General features: G+C 43.3%; 1 protein-coding gene across 7 annotated transcripts in view; it reads left to right on the top strand.

The window, feature by feature from the left end:
* Positions 1-14,203, top strand: part of nptnb (neuroplastin b) — a 32,279-nt gene that overhangs the window by 6,664 nt on the left and 11,412 nt on the right. For all 7 annotated transcript variants that reach the window (XR_007381777.1, XM_048972289.1, XM_048972286.1 and 4 more), the window contains one exon: positions 10,665-11,012. Coding sequence is in view for 6 of the 7 variants with exons in the window: in XM_048972289.1 (XP_048828246.1) it covers positions 10,665-11,012 (348 nt within the window). In the remaining variant the exon portion in view is untranslated. The remainder of the gene's footprint in view (positions 1-10,664; positions 11,013-14,203) is intronic.

Below are 14,203 nucleotides of genomic sequence, written 5' to 3'. Positions count from 1 at the left end.
ATGTGCCTGCCTGGATTTCAGCGAATGGTTATGTCTTTAGATTCACGTGGGCGTTTTGGTGGGAGCGCAGGAGATGGGCTACAGGCTGTGTTCAGAAACGCAGATGTTGTCCTAACTGCAGACAATAAATGTGAATTTGTTTATGTTATTTGTTTATTTGTTTTCTATAAGCTGGTTCAGTATTTTTAAAATGGTCAATTCCTCATTGTCTTGTGCTACGAATTGTTGTTTGACTATAGTTGTAAGTAGGACTGCGACAACTAATCGATAACATCGATAATAATCGATAATGAAAATAGTCGATAATGAATGTTGCCATTGAGTAAATGCATTTTTGCACTTTGCTGTGTAAATTATGTATGATGACATCACCATCTAGCAATAGTAACGTTGGTTTGTTAAGTCTACTTTATATTTCAGTTTTCCACGTGCTGTTAAGGTCCCCGCATGGTTATGTACATGTGTACATATTAAATATGGCCGGCACCCACGTACAGCAATGATCTTCCACCATACCAGCAGAGGGCAGATGTATTGCAAAAAACACAAATACAAGCAGTGTAGTTAATTGGGTAAGTGTTTCTGAACAGTTTTAAAGTTGTTAAAATCTTGGGCAATATTAGGGCAATACGGTTGGCATCCCCGCTTCCCCACCTGGTGAATTTTATCACCAAGATTTGAAAATACTAAACTAGCCTTGACTTTGAAAAATGAATATTGGTCAAATTCACCCTCAGTACTATCATAGAAGCTTGCAGAAACACACCCATTGAACTAGACACTAAAATAAAGCTTCAAGGAGATTCATGGTGAAATCCCACAATCAATGCTGTGTAAATGAGCGTGAGACCCTCTCGCAGGTCAGGGAGTACCCCAAAAACTGTTAATAATAATGACTTGAAATCTTTCTATCTTTCTATTTGGTACCAAAATAGAACATTTTGGCTTGGGCCAATTTTCAGGTTTTACCTGCCAGTGCCTACTGTAAGCATGTCCCTTGGGTGCATTTTGTTCCGAGTCCCGAAATACTTCCTAAAGCTTGGTCCCATATTGGTTTTCTATACAAAAATAAAATGCATAACGTTACTCGGAATAATATTTAGAAAGACAGAAGAGCACTTTGAGTATTTCTAGCCCAGAGCTGGCAAGTACTAATTATTAAAGAGTGATTTTAGCTGGTAAAGCGTGTGAAAAGCCGGCAGCCGTGGCTGAACAAGCGGCTGTGTAGTTCGGAGATAAATTCACAAACTGCGTGTGATGTATACGAAGGACCCAGGGCGTATGCACAGTGGCCGCATGCCAGGCAGAGCTGTACTGCACGATGCATCAGTGCTTTTTTTGGAAAGTAAGAGGGGCCGCTATGCTAAAAACTAAGCTGTGATTCTCACCCGATTTTCCAACAAGCAGTAGCATACCTGTCTATTTTCGTAATTTTGCAACAATGCGGTTTCACCACGAATGAACAACAGCATATGATGATTTTATATATATGTTTATATAAGTGTACAAACAGACACACACACACATATGTGTGTGTGAGCGGGTATACCTATCCTTATGGGGACACAATGTCCCCATAACGTGATAAATATCCGGAAACCGGTCCCCATAAGGGAAGACTCTATTTTATAAAAATCACTGTTATGAAAAAACTAAAAATGCAAAAACTATTTTGTATTTTGCTTGGTTACTTATGGTTATGGTTAGGGCAGAGTGGGGGTTAAGGTTGTCATAGTTAGCGTTAGCATTTTTCCCATAGAAGTGAATGAGCGGGCCCCATAAGGATAGGTATACCCTACATGTGTGTGAGTGTGTATGTGTCTGTAAAGTTGAGCACCAATCTAGGGAAATGGAAGGAAGGAAACCCGTCCAGATCTCTCTGGTGAGGTCCATCCTGGCAGAGGTCTGGGGGTCCAATGGGCTCCTTAACCAGCCAAAGGGTCCTTCGATATGATGATGTCAAGCCTGTAGAGCAGCTTCCAGATCCTGCGGCATTATTATGAACAGGATCTGTGCTGTGATTTGACTTGGGGCTAATTAAGGAACCCCGGCAGGGCGGGAGCTGGTACAGCAATGATAGCGGTGACATAAAACTAGGTGAGTTAAGGTTTACGTATGAAAGAGAAGAGGAGCTTTTCTCTGAGGAGGCTGAGGTGGGGAACATAGAGCCTCCTCACCAGGGCTGCAGATGTCTGTGGATCGTTGAAGTAGCTTAATCAGTGTGATGCCTACTATGCTCCTGTATCTTAGCAGCTCAGCATATCTTTTCTCTGCTTCCTTTGGCTCCTCCTTTCAGTTTTACTGGTATTGATGATGACAGCGATGATGCTGAATATCATTATCAGTGGTAGTAATACTGCTGCTACACTTGTCATCGCTGACATCGCTCTTGTTTCTATACATCTCACTTGTGCTGTTAACACATTGGGCTGGTGTGATACGTGGTGTCTGATTGGGCCTGTTGCCGTAGCGCGCTTCTATGGCAACAGCCAATCTGCTCTCTGCATGTGACCACATTCCCCCAAGGGACACACGGCGCTGCAGCCTCTATAAATCTCCTTCCAGTCGCTACGGAGAGCTTCTGCAATGTTAGGCTTTATGACTATTGTTTCTGTTTTGATGGCCATTATCATTTCGTTCCTCTCAGCTGTCTGTTCTGTTCTTCTTAGTATTAAAGTTTTGCAGTCTCCCTCTATAACAAATTGGTGAGAAGGGGTGTATCTCCCTGTGTGGCTTCTCATATTAACATTTTATTTTTTGCCGTTAAGTATTTTAATCCTCCCTATGACTTTGACCAGGATGAGCACTTGGTAGATGGATGGTTTGATGGACAGATGTATTAATTGTGAATAAAAAAAATTAAGATAGCTGGATTAACTGTCAAGGATATGATGTTCTGGGAAAGAACTTGTGGGTTTCCTACCAAATTACATTTGAATTCATATGCTTTTTTCCACATATTGCTGTGGAAACCTTGGTCCAATCAGATGAGAGCTCAACCTAGAGACCTTATAGGGTGTCTCCACGTTGGGAGCTGCCCACTGGCCCAGTCTTGGAATCCGATTGGACAGCTGTAGGTTTTGGTTGCCTGTAGGTCCTTTGATTGCTCCTGCAAAGTTACTTACTTTGTTAGATGAAACTTCTAACTCCAATCTAACTCCAAATATTTAATCATTATTTTTAGAAACGTTTATGATTATCATTACTTCCAGGTTTCCGTACTGTGACTAACTTTGTTCTGGGTGTAGGAATTATTAGCTCAGGTAAATTTTAATATCTCCACCAATATGTTTTGAAATTAATTAACTTTTAATTAATTATTATTTAATGCTGATTATTAACCAATTGTTATGCCGAATGGTCGGCTCCTCCAAACTCAATTGCGAATCCCCGTGAGTCTGTTAATGTGAGACTTAAATGGGATTCATTAATAACCAGTATCGCTTAATAACCTGGGTTAGTAGGCTCGTCCAGCGAGCTGCGTCACCAGGTAATGTAAACGATCGGTAGCGAAGCTCCCCTCACGGCCGATGAGAGAGAGTCTAGCGATATTTCAGGCGAGTTTTGAGGTTTCATAGCGTAGTAGCCAGATCGCACAGAGGCAGGGGCTATTGTGAGCACTCAATGACGGAGGCTGAAGTTGTGTAAAAGACATGCATTTATTCCTACAACTAACATAAGACAGACATTACACCTAACAAACAATAAACATGGAATAACGGAATAGACACAAACGATGTAATCATGAAAATGCAATGACCAGATTTAAAATGATTAACCTAAAAAGGGAAAAACTGTTCTGCAAAGCAAGCAGTTTGTGGAAATACGACCCTAAAGTAATATAGCAGGTGAATAGGACAGTTTAGGTTATTAGAAATGAAAGGAAGTTGGTTTACTTGTCTGCAGGAAAAGGGGGGGTCTTGGCAGTTGGTTGCAGTGGCTGATGAGCTGATGGGTGATGGCACTCAGAGAGGCGCGGTGTTTGCAGCGGTTGTTGGAGTGGAGTCCCTCCGGTTCTTTCTTCTGGTGAAGCTTGGGCTGAGTTGCAGTTCTTTGGGTCTTCACCGACGGGCTTCAAGAACGCTGCTTGTTTCTCCTTTTTCTCCTGGGCTGATGGTCTTTGTTTCCTCTGCTCCGCTCTCCTCCACTCCGCTGATGTTCTACACCTTTCTCCCTCCTTTTCTCTCCTGCTTTGTTCTGAGGTGCCAGGTTTTATAGTATAAGGTTCATGATTAGGAGTGACCAGGAATTCGAGTCCTGGACCAATGGCTGACCATCCATTTGGCGGGCTTTCGGAAGGGGGTCGGTATCAGTCCTTTTGGGATTTATGACCAGACTGACTTCTCTGGTAATTGTGATTTTCATTAGGCTGGTGTAACTTTTGATATGTCCACTTTTGTGGTAACCATTGACCAGATTTGGAAACTGGAGTGATTTCCCGTCGGTTTGATACCAAACATGCCATACCAGCCTAGCGGTTCACACCAAATGCCATCTGTGATGATTAATTAATGATTACTTATATTATGCTATTATGTTATGTTCTATTACTCACACCAGTGTGTGGTATATATGGTATACAGTATAGGTTACACCTCAACAGATGTATACCCTTTATACAGACATTATATGACATTCTCTTGTCATCAGCACATCTTACCCTTGGATAGGTATGGTGAAATACAAAGATCAGATAATGGTTGCCGAGGAATGTGGCAAAGCAAAAAGGGGGGGGGGGAAGGTTTGTCAGACAAAGGAAAAGAATCTTTGAAAGTTAGGGCACCCTAAGATCCCTGGTTAGACTATTCAATTTCCAAGATTATTCTGGTATAACATATATGCAGTGGTAGTTATACCTATTTATTTATTCAAATTTATACAAGTGTTTAGGTGTGAGGGGTAAAATAATAGACACGCTGTGAACATGGTTATGAGGGTGGCACAGAAACCTAAGACTGTCTAAGGACACACACACAAACATGACTTGCATATTGAGACGTAAGCAACATACTATACAGGGTATACAAAAACCAAACTTAAAGGAAACTTTCTGTGGGGTGTTGGGAGAGTGGTATGCAAGGCAGGATGTCGGGTGATGGGGTTGTGGGCCAAGTCGAGGGGCCCCTGTCCCTGGGGATCCACTCTGCTATCTGTAGGTCGTTAAAACTTTGAGCAATAAAAGTTGGAGTGCTGGCCTCCCTTGTTATCTATGTGTGTGGGGTCACGAACCCCCCCCTTTGGGGCCTAGGCCGATGTGTGCCTTTTCGTACCAGGGTAGGCCTTGTCTCAGGCCACCTGGAATTTAAGCTTTGTGATATGTGCATGTGTGATCCTACATGGGTTATTGTGCCACAGAAGACTGGCTTTTGACCGTTAAAGCGAAGCGAATCTATAGATCCAATATGTGGCTACAGAATGTCTCCAATATTTCTTCAAGCTGTTATAACAAGTAAACTTCCCCAGTATGGGATCAATGAAGTCTTGTCTTGCCTTCCTTGGCTTCTTCTTCTTACCTTATTGGCTTTTCTTAATGTGTTGCGGTTTTCATAATGGAAGTGCTCTGTGCCACGTGGTGCAGTATTCAGCTAGAGAATACGAAACGGACCGCTAGGACTGGGTGGTATACCGCTATAGTTTCAGAATTAGGTAGAGAATGATACAGTACTTTTTATATATATATATATAATTAGGGCTTAATTAAAAATTTTTAATAGAGACCAAAAGTACAACTTCCTCGTTCTAAGCAACGCGAAAGCTTCAGTCGTGATGTTGCACAGAATCACAGCTACAATTAAACCAGGATAAGTTTCCCAAAATCCCCGGTTAGCAACTTATGTAATTGGCCTCATTGAGTTGCATGGATCCAACTATGTAAGTTGTCACGGTAAACGGGGCAGAAAGACCAGGATCCCAATATGCAAGCTGCTAAGCGCTTTACTCTGAAAAACCAAACAGAGGCACCAGAAGGGATAGGCAAGAGGCAGGGTCGAAAAACAGGCAAGGGGTTCGTTAGCAGGGGAGTCAATCCTACGAGGAGGGACGAGACAAGAACACACAGGGTATCAGGAACAAGACGAGCCGGGACAGGCAGGATAGTCGGGTCAGGTACGGGAATGGGTCTGGAACGGGAGAGAGATAAGGAGAGAACACGAGGCAAACAGGCAGGGCTGGGAAACAGGGTAAGACGATGGACAAATGAGTGCTTAGTAAGGCTTCTAGTCATCAGCGCAATACTTCGCATTGGAGTGGTGAGTACTAGTCGATCTTATCTCTAGCCCTGTCACTTGCAACGAGCTGCAGCTGGGGGTGTCCGCCCATGTGGGCGTGACATAAGTTGCTAACACAGTTACTGTAGCTAGGATCATTATACCCATCACACCATTCAAATGGGACCATGCAAATAAGACAAAACATGAATAAGTCTGTCAGTTCCATTAATATTAGACATTGTTTTTCCAATTTAGACCCCATTGGGGGTGGGGGGGGGCAGAGGAACAGGTAGTGAGGGGAAATCATTTTCTGCCAATAAAATGGCAGGTTTCAAGGGAGCCGTTCTTGGTAACTATATACTGTAGGTAACTTTTTGTACTGGTCTTGTACTAAAATGTTACTTGTAACCCATACCTATAACATGTTTTGTCCCTTTTTAGGACATTAGTACATGTTCGGACTGTGTATTCATGAAGGATTCTCTAAAGACATAAAATAGCTCTGCGACGTTAAACTGAAACTAAAATATATAAAAATTGAATAGAAATATATCTTTAAAACGTATGAAACTCGAAATAAAACGAAAATTTTAAATAAAAAAATTAAAACTATAACAACATCAGTCTACAGCCATAATTTTAGTTTTTATTGTTCTTAATTGAATGAAGAAAGAGTAATGAACAATGGAAGTATATATTTAATAAAAACACCGTGCATTTATTACATGATGATGACATCTCTGAGGCTCATTGTTGACTAGGACTTTAGTCTTCCGAGGTAACCAATATTCTCATAGGTTGGTCGGGATTGAGGATTCCCTCTCTGATTTTGCATTGGCAACACTGGAATAATAGAAGTCCCAAACAGAGGACAAGGAGCATTATAAGCCCCCAGACCTAAAAACATATGAGACAAGTATTCAGAAGTCAGTGCAAAGTAATATGCTGCATGATTGTTTATTTAATTGACAAATTAGTTGAACAATGTCTATCTAAGAGACATACTTATACTCAGTGATTATCCAGCAATGGACAACAGTAGTATATGATTCAAAATTCGGCAATTTTATCTTTTTATTTTATTTATTTATTGCAGAGTTCCTACCTGAGACCAAAACATGGAATCTTTAAACAGAAGCCTCAGTTGCTCCATTTCAGTTTCATTCACTTGCAAAGGTTGACACCATTTCAGAGAGCCACCACTGTCCACGTTGACATATTCTCCTTCCCAGCTTGTAGCTGCACAGGTGAAGTATTTGCCATCAAAGAACAGCAGGGTCAGCCACACCACCGCTGGCGTAACGTAGGAAATCAACTTGGCAAACCATTCGATACAACTCCCACAACTCCATCCAGGTGTACATCTGAATTCATTTATGATCATCATCATAATAGCAGACATCACTGCTGGAATGATAAAGAATGCCGAGGAAAACCATGCATTCCTATAAGGATTGCACGGACACTGAAATTCCAATTCTGTCATCTTCTCCAGCCCCATGAGGATGAAACCTATGGCTACGTTTGCAGCCAGTGGACTTTTTCCAATCACTTCTTTTAGCTTGGAAAGCCATTGACGGTCAGGCATTCTTGATACTACAAAAGATGTAGTTTGAGATGAACTGTAATGTACTGCTGCAAAGTTTATCGTTCAAGTACGCTTTAGTTTCTCTTTACCCTTCCGCTTTTATGTCAAACAAGGTGTATTTATATTCAGTTGATTGGTTCTCAGGCACGATCAGGCATGTTGGTCATGGCCGAACTGGTTCTTCCTGCAGAACCTTAATTAAACAAATGAAGGAATTGCAACAAACTAGAAAATCAACACACCGGGCTTCCAGGAAGCCTATATGTATTATGGTAAAAACAGAATGATACACAGCATCACATTTATAGAGTAAAGTGATGCAGTTGTTTTTAAAAATGTTTTTTTTTACATTGACATCTGAATACAATATGCGTTGTACTACCATATTGCTTTACCATAGTAATTGGGTCATATAAAATGGATTAAAATATCTAGAGTTTTTGGAAGACGTTTAGATGTGAGCTCGGCCAGCTGCTCAGTCCCCCAGACTGGTACTTCCTGAAGCTCCCCCTGGATCTCATGGGAACACATGCTTTAAAGATGGTATCAGTCTTAAAGATAACCAACCTCCATCACTACAAACAGCTGAAAGACCTGGTATTGTTTGGTAGACATTGGGTAGAACAAACAGAATTTCTTCTGGCACAAAGATTTTGAAGAAAGAAGCACCTGCTTCCATTTTTGCTGTTTACTGGGCAGAAAGCTGCTGATACATCACAAATTCTTCTAATTCAGACTGATATGAAGACAGGAAAATACTATACACTGCATTCAGGGTTAGGTAACATACAGTATAGTTTATGGAGAGGAAGACAAATTTTTCTTGAAATTTGCATGAACGATCTCGCCATCGTACCTGTGATATACTGGTTCCTGTGTTTCTCCAGTATGGAAACCCTTTTAACGTCTGTTGATCATTTCCAGGGAAATTATTGTTTATTCATTACATACTCTGGTGTTTTGGCTTGAGTCATAACCATTGAATCCTTTTGATTGTTGAATGAGTGTTGATGGTCTGTTGCCTGCCATCTATACTCCCTGTAGACAGAAATCCCTTCTGAATGCGCTTTAAAGGTGCATTTTTGACCGCTACATGTTTTAGTGGATAGAGTGGAATCATTTATTATTCTCAAGCTCATCAGCATCTTCAGCAGTATCTTCTGGGTGTGAATTGGGACTCTTAAGGCTTGGCACCACTGGGCATGTGCCGTGGGGGTGGGAGGATGGGATGGGGCCTTGGGATGGGCCCTTCGGTTTCAAAGTCAACACGGGTTAAACATAAATCAGAGCACTTTTGGTGGTGGAAGACCTGCAGCTGTCATACAGGAAAGGGGTGAACTGGATGCGTGTGTTTGCCAGCTGCCTGTCCCACCCCTCTCTGTCTTACACTGACTTCTTTGAATTTTACTGCCATAAACTGCAACCCTGTACTTGCGGTTGGAAGAAACAAAGAATGTACAAGGAATGACACCTTTATATCCATATTTTGGTCATCAAGTTTGTAGAAGCTCTGACTTCAATCTTAACGGATGTGTCCGAAATCGCAAACACTACACTATACACTGTATGTACTGAATTTTGTTAGAACCTTACTACTCGACTATTATTGTAGTGTGTACTGTATGTATACATGAAAACTCGGACATATTTCAGTTGCTACCATGCATATTGCATGACCAGATGTTTACTGATGAGATAGCTTGACCCCAGAGAGAGTTAAACATATAAAAACATATAAAAAAAGAAAAAATATATATTTCAGTCAACTTGTATAACTGACAGGGTTGGGGCCATTCTGGAATGCATTCATCAATTCCAATCCAAGTCAGGAAGTGAAACACGAGTTGGAATTTAAATGTCTCTGAAATTCAAAATCAGTTCCAATTCTGTTCCCCATAGTTTGTTTTCCAACCCCAATTCCAGTTCCATTTCCTGATTTGGATTTGGATCGGAATTGGGGGCGGCATGGTGGTGCAGTGGTTAGCACTGTTGCCTCACATCTCTGGGACCTGGGTTCAAGTCTCCGCCTGGGTTACATGTGTGTGGAGTTTGCATGTTCTCCCCATGTCGTCGTGGGGTTTCCTCCGGGTACTCCGGTTTCCCCCCAGAGTCCAAAAACATGCTGAGGCTAATTAGAGTTGCTAAGTTGCCTGTAGATGCACATGTGTGAGTGACTGGTGTGTGAGTGTGCCCTGCGATGGGTTGCCCCCCCCATCCTGGCTTGTTCCCTGCCTTGTGCCTGTTGCTTCCAGGATAGGCTCCAGACCCCCCGTGACCCAGTAAGATAAGCGGTTTGGAAAATGGATGGATGGATGGATCTTTAGAGAATCCTACACGAATACACAGTGAACATACCTACTAATTTCCTCAAAAGTGTTGTTACTTTGCTTATTTACATTTTGCCTCCAGGAAACAAATGCACTGTTTTGGACACACCCAAAGGCATTATTTGCATACCAATCACCCCAGTCAAAAATCCGGACAAACGGGATAGATCTGGTTTGCAACAGCAATGTAATCACGCCCCGACATGCGCACACACGTGACCTCAGAGCCCGACAGCGCTCAGACAGGGCCTCGATTTCCGTTGGGTTTTACCACGGAGGTCAGTAGGGGCATTAACATGCATTTCATCCGCACACACTCCCTTCTCATTATTACTGTCTTTTTATTCTGTTTCTTTTCCACCCACGTGCGATTTGCGCCCCACTTTTTTGTGATACTCGCTTTGAATTCTTTTATTTTTTTTCTCTTTCTTTTCAGTTTCGACTGCTCCCTTTATAATTTACACGACATTCTCTTGCCTCTCCATCCCCTCCACCCCCCCCCCCTTCCCACCCCACCCCTGACACACTCTTCCTCTCCAGCCGGGTTTGTGAAGTCGCCCATGTCAGAGACCAAGCTCACGGGGGACACCTTTGAGCTGTACTGCGACGTGGTCGGCAGCCCCACCCCGGAGATCCAGTGGTGGTACGCCGAGACCAACCGCGCCGACTCCTTCAAGCAGCTGTGGGACGGGGCGCGCAAGCGGCGCGTCTCCATCGACACGGCGTACGGCGCCAACGGCGTGAGTGTGCTGGGCGTCACGCGTCTCACGCTGGAGGACTCGGGGACCTACGAGTGCCGGGCCAGCAACGACCCGCGGCGCAACGACATGCGCCAGAATCCCGCCCTCACCTGGATCCGGGCGCAGGCCACCGTGACGGTGCTGCAGAGTGAGTGACTCCACCCTGCGCCCTGTAATACCTAGATGGTGCCAGACTAACCCCACCCCCACACTCCCACACCTCCGACCTGCCGACCCATACACACAAACCAGTAGAATGTTTTATTTCATTCAATTTCATTTTTTCAATTTTGGCTTAATTCAACGTTTGTTTGTTTGTTTGTTTGTTTGTTTGTTTGTTTGTTTGTTTGTTTGTTTGTTTTACAGATGTTTGTGTGTTTTTCTCACTTTTCTGTTCCATGTCCTGGTTTCCGCTGCTGCCGTTTTGATGCTGTTTGTTCAGCTACTCCTGCGTGTTCGAATCCTTGCCTGTAATGTCAGACCCCAGCTTCCCCTTGCCTCTCACTGTGCCCTAAGCCTATTCTTGCGGTTGACCACAAACCCAGAACTCTTGTATCTCCCCACACACAACACCCTTTTGACCCGTACATCACCCCCACCCCCCCCCCCACCCCTGCCCCTCCACCCAGCTGATTCGTGGTCTTCACCTCCTCCATGTGTCCACATGGGCCTCGCTCAGCCTAATATCTTCTCTATCGCCTTATTTGCAGAGCCCTCGTTCGGTGCGTTTCGCAGTCGGTGTCTGTCACTGTTTCCTGTCCCAGTCGTTTTATTTCACCGTGCTCTGCCTGTCTGTCGGTTGCACGGCGCGTTAGCGTTCTGCCTTATGCCGTGGAAGGGACTGAATGGAAAAAGGGAAGAAGACACAAGGAAAAACAAAAGACTCTGAAGTATTTTCCAGAATAGTCCATGTCTTCTCATTCGTAGACTGGTGCAAAGCGTCTTATGCCCTGACAGTCTCTGATAGAGCTCGCCTTAGATTGACCTTGTGCCTTCTTCACTTTGTGCCGGTACGTAAATCAGTAATGACATTATATTGTCTCATTTTGCTGTTGTATTGCATTCGCATCCTGGCAATCAACTGAAATGCCTGCACGAATGTTCACCTAGCTTAACACTATTCTTTTGTTTGTTTTTTTGGAATGCTGTGGTGTCACGACGCAAGTGATAGCAGAAGCCAGACAAAATTTTATCCTCACTTGGGGCTTGTGTGTCGGTGCTTAATGTAAGTCTCCATCTGCCAAATAAACAGGCAAATAAAATACTCGGCAAAAAAGAAAACCTTAAATCTAAGCCTAATTTATGTATGTTCCGTTTCCAACATGGAGCCGGTGAACATGACATTATTGCTGTTGTGTACCACAAACGGTAATTCCTCATGGCTCATGCTAGTGTTTTGCCAAGAAATTAAACGAAGTAGAGATGTGAGACGAATTCAACAACGAACAAACAAGCAAAAAAAATAATGATAAACACTGGTCTTTTTGTCCTTTCTTTCCATCACACACCCCTGAGAGAATTGCTAAATAAAATGTTCAAACCTAAGCAAGTGTGTGCAGCAATTTTTTTTTTCCTTTGGGCATAAAGTAATAAACAAACATGATTTAGTGTCCATATTCTGTCATTACTGAATAAGTGTTTTTTCCTTATATACATGTTATACCGAATCACATGTATATAACCGCTGTACATGTTAATACGGTATTAAATGACAACATGTAGGTTTCCTCTTCTGGGAAACGCTGGCAGCTGCAGGCCGTTCTGTGTTAGCTTCCTAGCTGTGTTGTGAACTGTGGTTCGGTGCTGAATCCTGCGTTGGACCTGTGCTTCGTACCAGCGGCCGAACTCTGTGTGCTGCATGTGCCATGCCTGGACGTGTCTTAGGGTCAGATAGCAGCTGGTGACGAGTCCCACGGGGTCACATGAGGAGTGTGAGTCTGCAGCCGGGTGACACCTATAGTCCAGCTGCATCCCAGACTGGAGTGAAACACGGAGGCATGATTAGCGGCGGGGAGGGTGACTGGGGCTCGATATGCATCCTGCTGTTTAACTTTACTGCATCTGCATCTCTCCATTACACAGGTGTCCTCTTTCCTTTCCTTCCAAGGGAATATGTGTGCCTTTTACCCCCCGTTACAAAGTTCATTACATTATACTTTCACAGCTGGACCTTGAGCAAACCCACATTGGGTTTTGGGATGTAGGGTACGACTGTGCCCTTGTGGTGTGCCAAGTTAAGCATGAGCAAATACCGGGAAAGGCGGCCATCTGATGGACCTATTTGGACCTATGTGTGTATGTGTGTCTGCATGTGAGTGTGTGTCGGTGTTTTGTGCAGATTGCACGATCTCCCAGGAAGTCGGCACATTACATTTAGAGTCCTGTTTGTGAGAAAGTTGGCCGGTTGCCAGTAAATGTGATTAAAGTCACAAGCTTTGAGCTCCAGCTACACTGACCGCGACTGACCCCATCTCCTCCAGCTCCTCCCCAACACACAGACAGATTTAAGTGAAGCATCTTATGAGAGGGAGGGGCTTCCATCTCCTGTAGTGACTGGCTGCTGGACCTTTGTGCCCAGATTTCTCATGAGTGCAATGACTTGTTAACCATATTATTTTCACAGTAATTATGATGGGGCCAAGCTTTGCTAATGCACAGCTTTATGTGGGAGCTGTGTTACTACACAGATTGATATAATAATAACAATCAAGGAATTGGGCGTCTCACTGTCGTTCTGCAAGCAGGGGGTCAGTCACTTGTTCCTGTTAGGAATTGAAACAGATTTGATTTCCTACCCGGTACACAGATGTTTCATAGTTAACTGTCTCCGCAGCTCAGCAATCCCAAACAGGTGATATTGACACTAACAGTGCAGTGCTATGAAAACACAATTACTAACAGTAGCCATAAAGTCTGACATTCAACAGTGTCCGTTTAATCATGTAATGAACAGGGCGAAGGAAGCGTGATCAGCTGGCAAAATGTATATTTTTTCAGTTTTAAAAGTCAGATTCCAGAGCAAGTAAAACACTGTGACTGACAAAGGGTCTGTGTCTATGTCAGTTCGGTTTCACTGTCCATTTTATCCCGCAGGTCCTTTCGTTCAAATGAACTGGAGATCATCCTCCTTTCTTATGTCTTATGTCTGCTGCTCAGCTTTTTTGTCATTTTCTACAGCACTTTCCACGCAAGTGGCTGCTAAACACAAACTGGAAATGGTTGCATATACAAATCAGTCCTGTTTTCTGTACATCAAGAAAAATGTGGGAGTGGCCACTTTTCTGTGTGTCTCTGTTGATGATTGTTCGCTTAACATTGTCTCGTAAATGTGCGTCACAG

Source organism: Brienomyrus brachyistius, chromosome 13 (assembly GCF_023856365.1).
Source record: "Brienomyrus brachyistius isolate T26 chromosome 13, BBRACH_0.4, whole genome shotgun sequence".
Lineage (NCBI taxonomy): Eukaryota > Metazoa > Chordata > Actinopteri > Osteoglossiformes > Mormyridae > Brienomyrus > Brienomyrus brachyistius.
The sequence above is the reverse complement of the archived record's forward strand: the minus strand, read 5'-3'. Positions and strand labels throughout refer to the sequence as shown.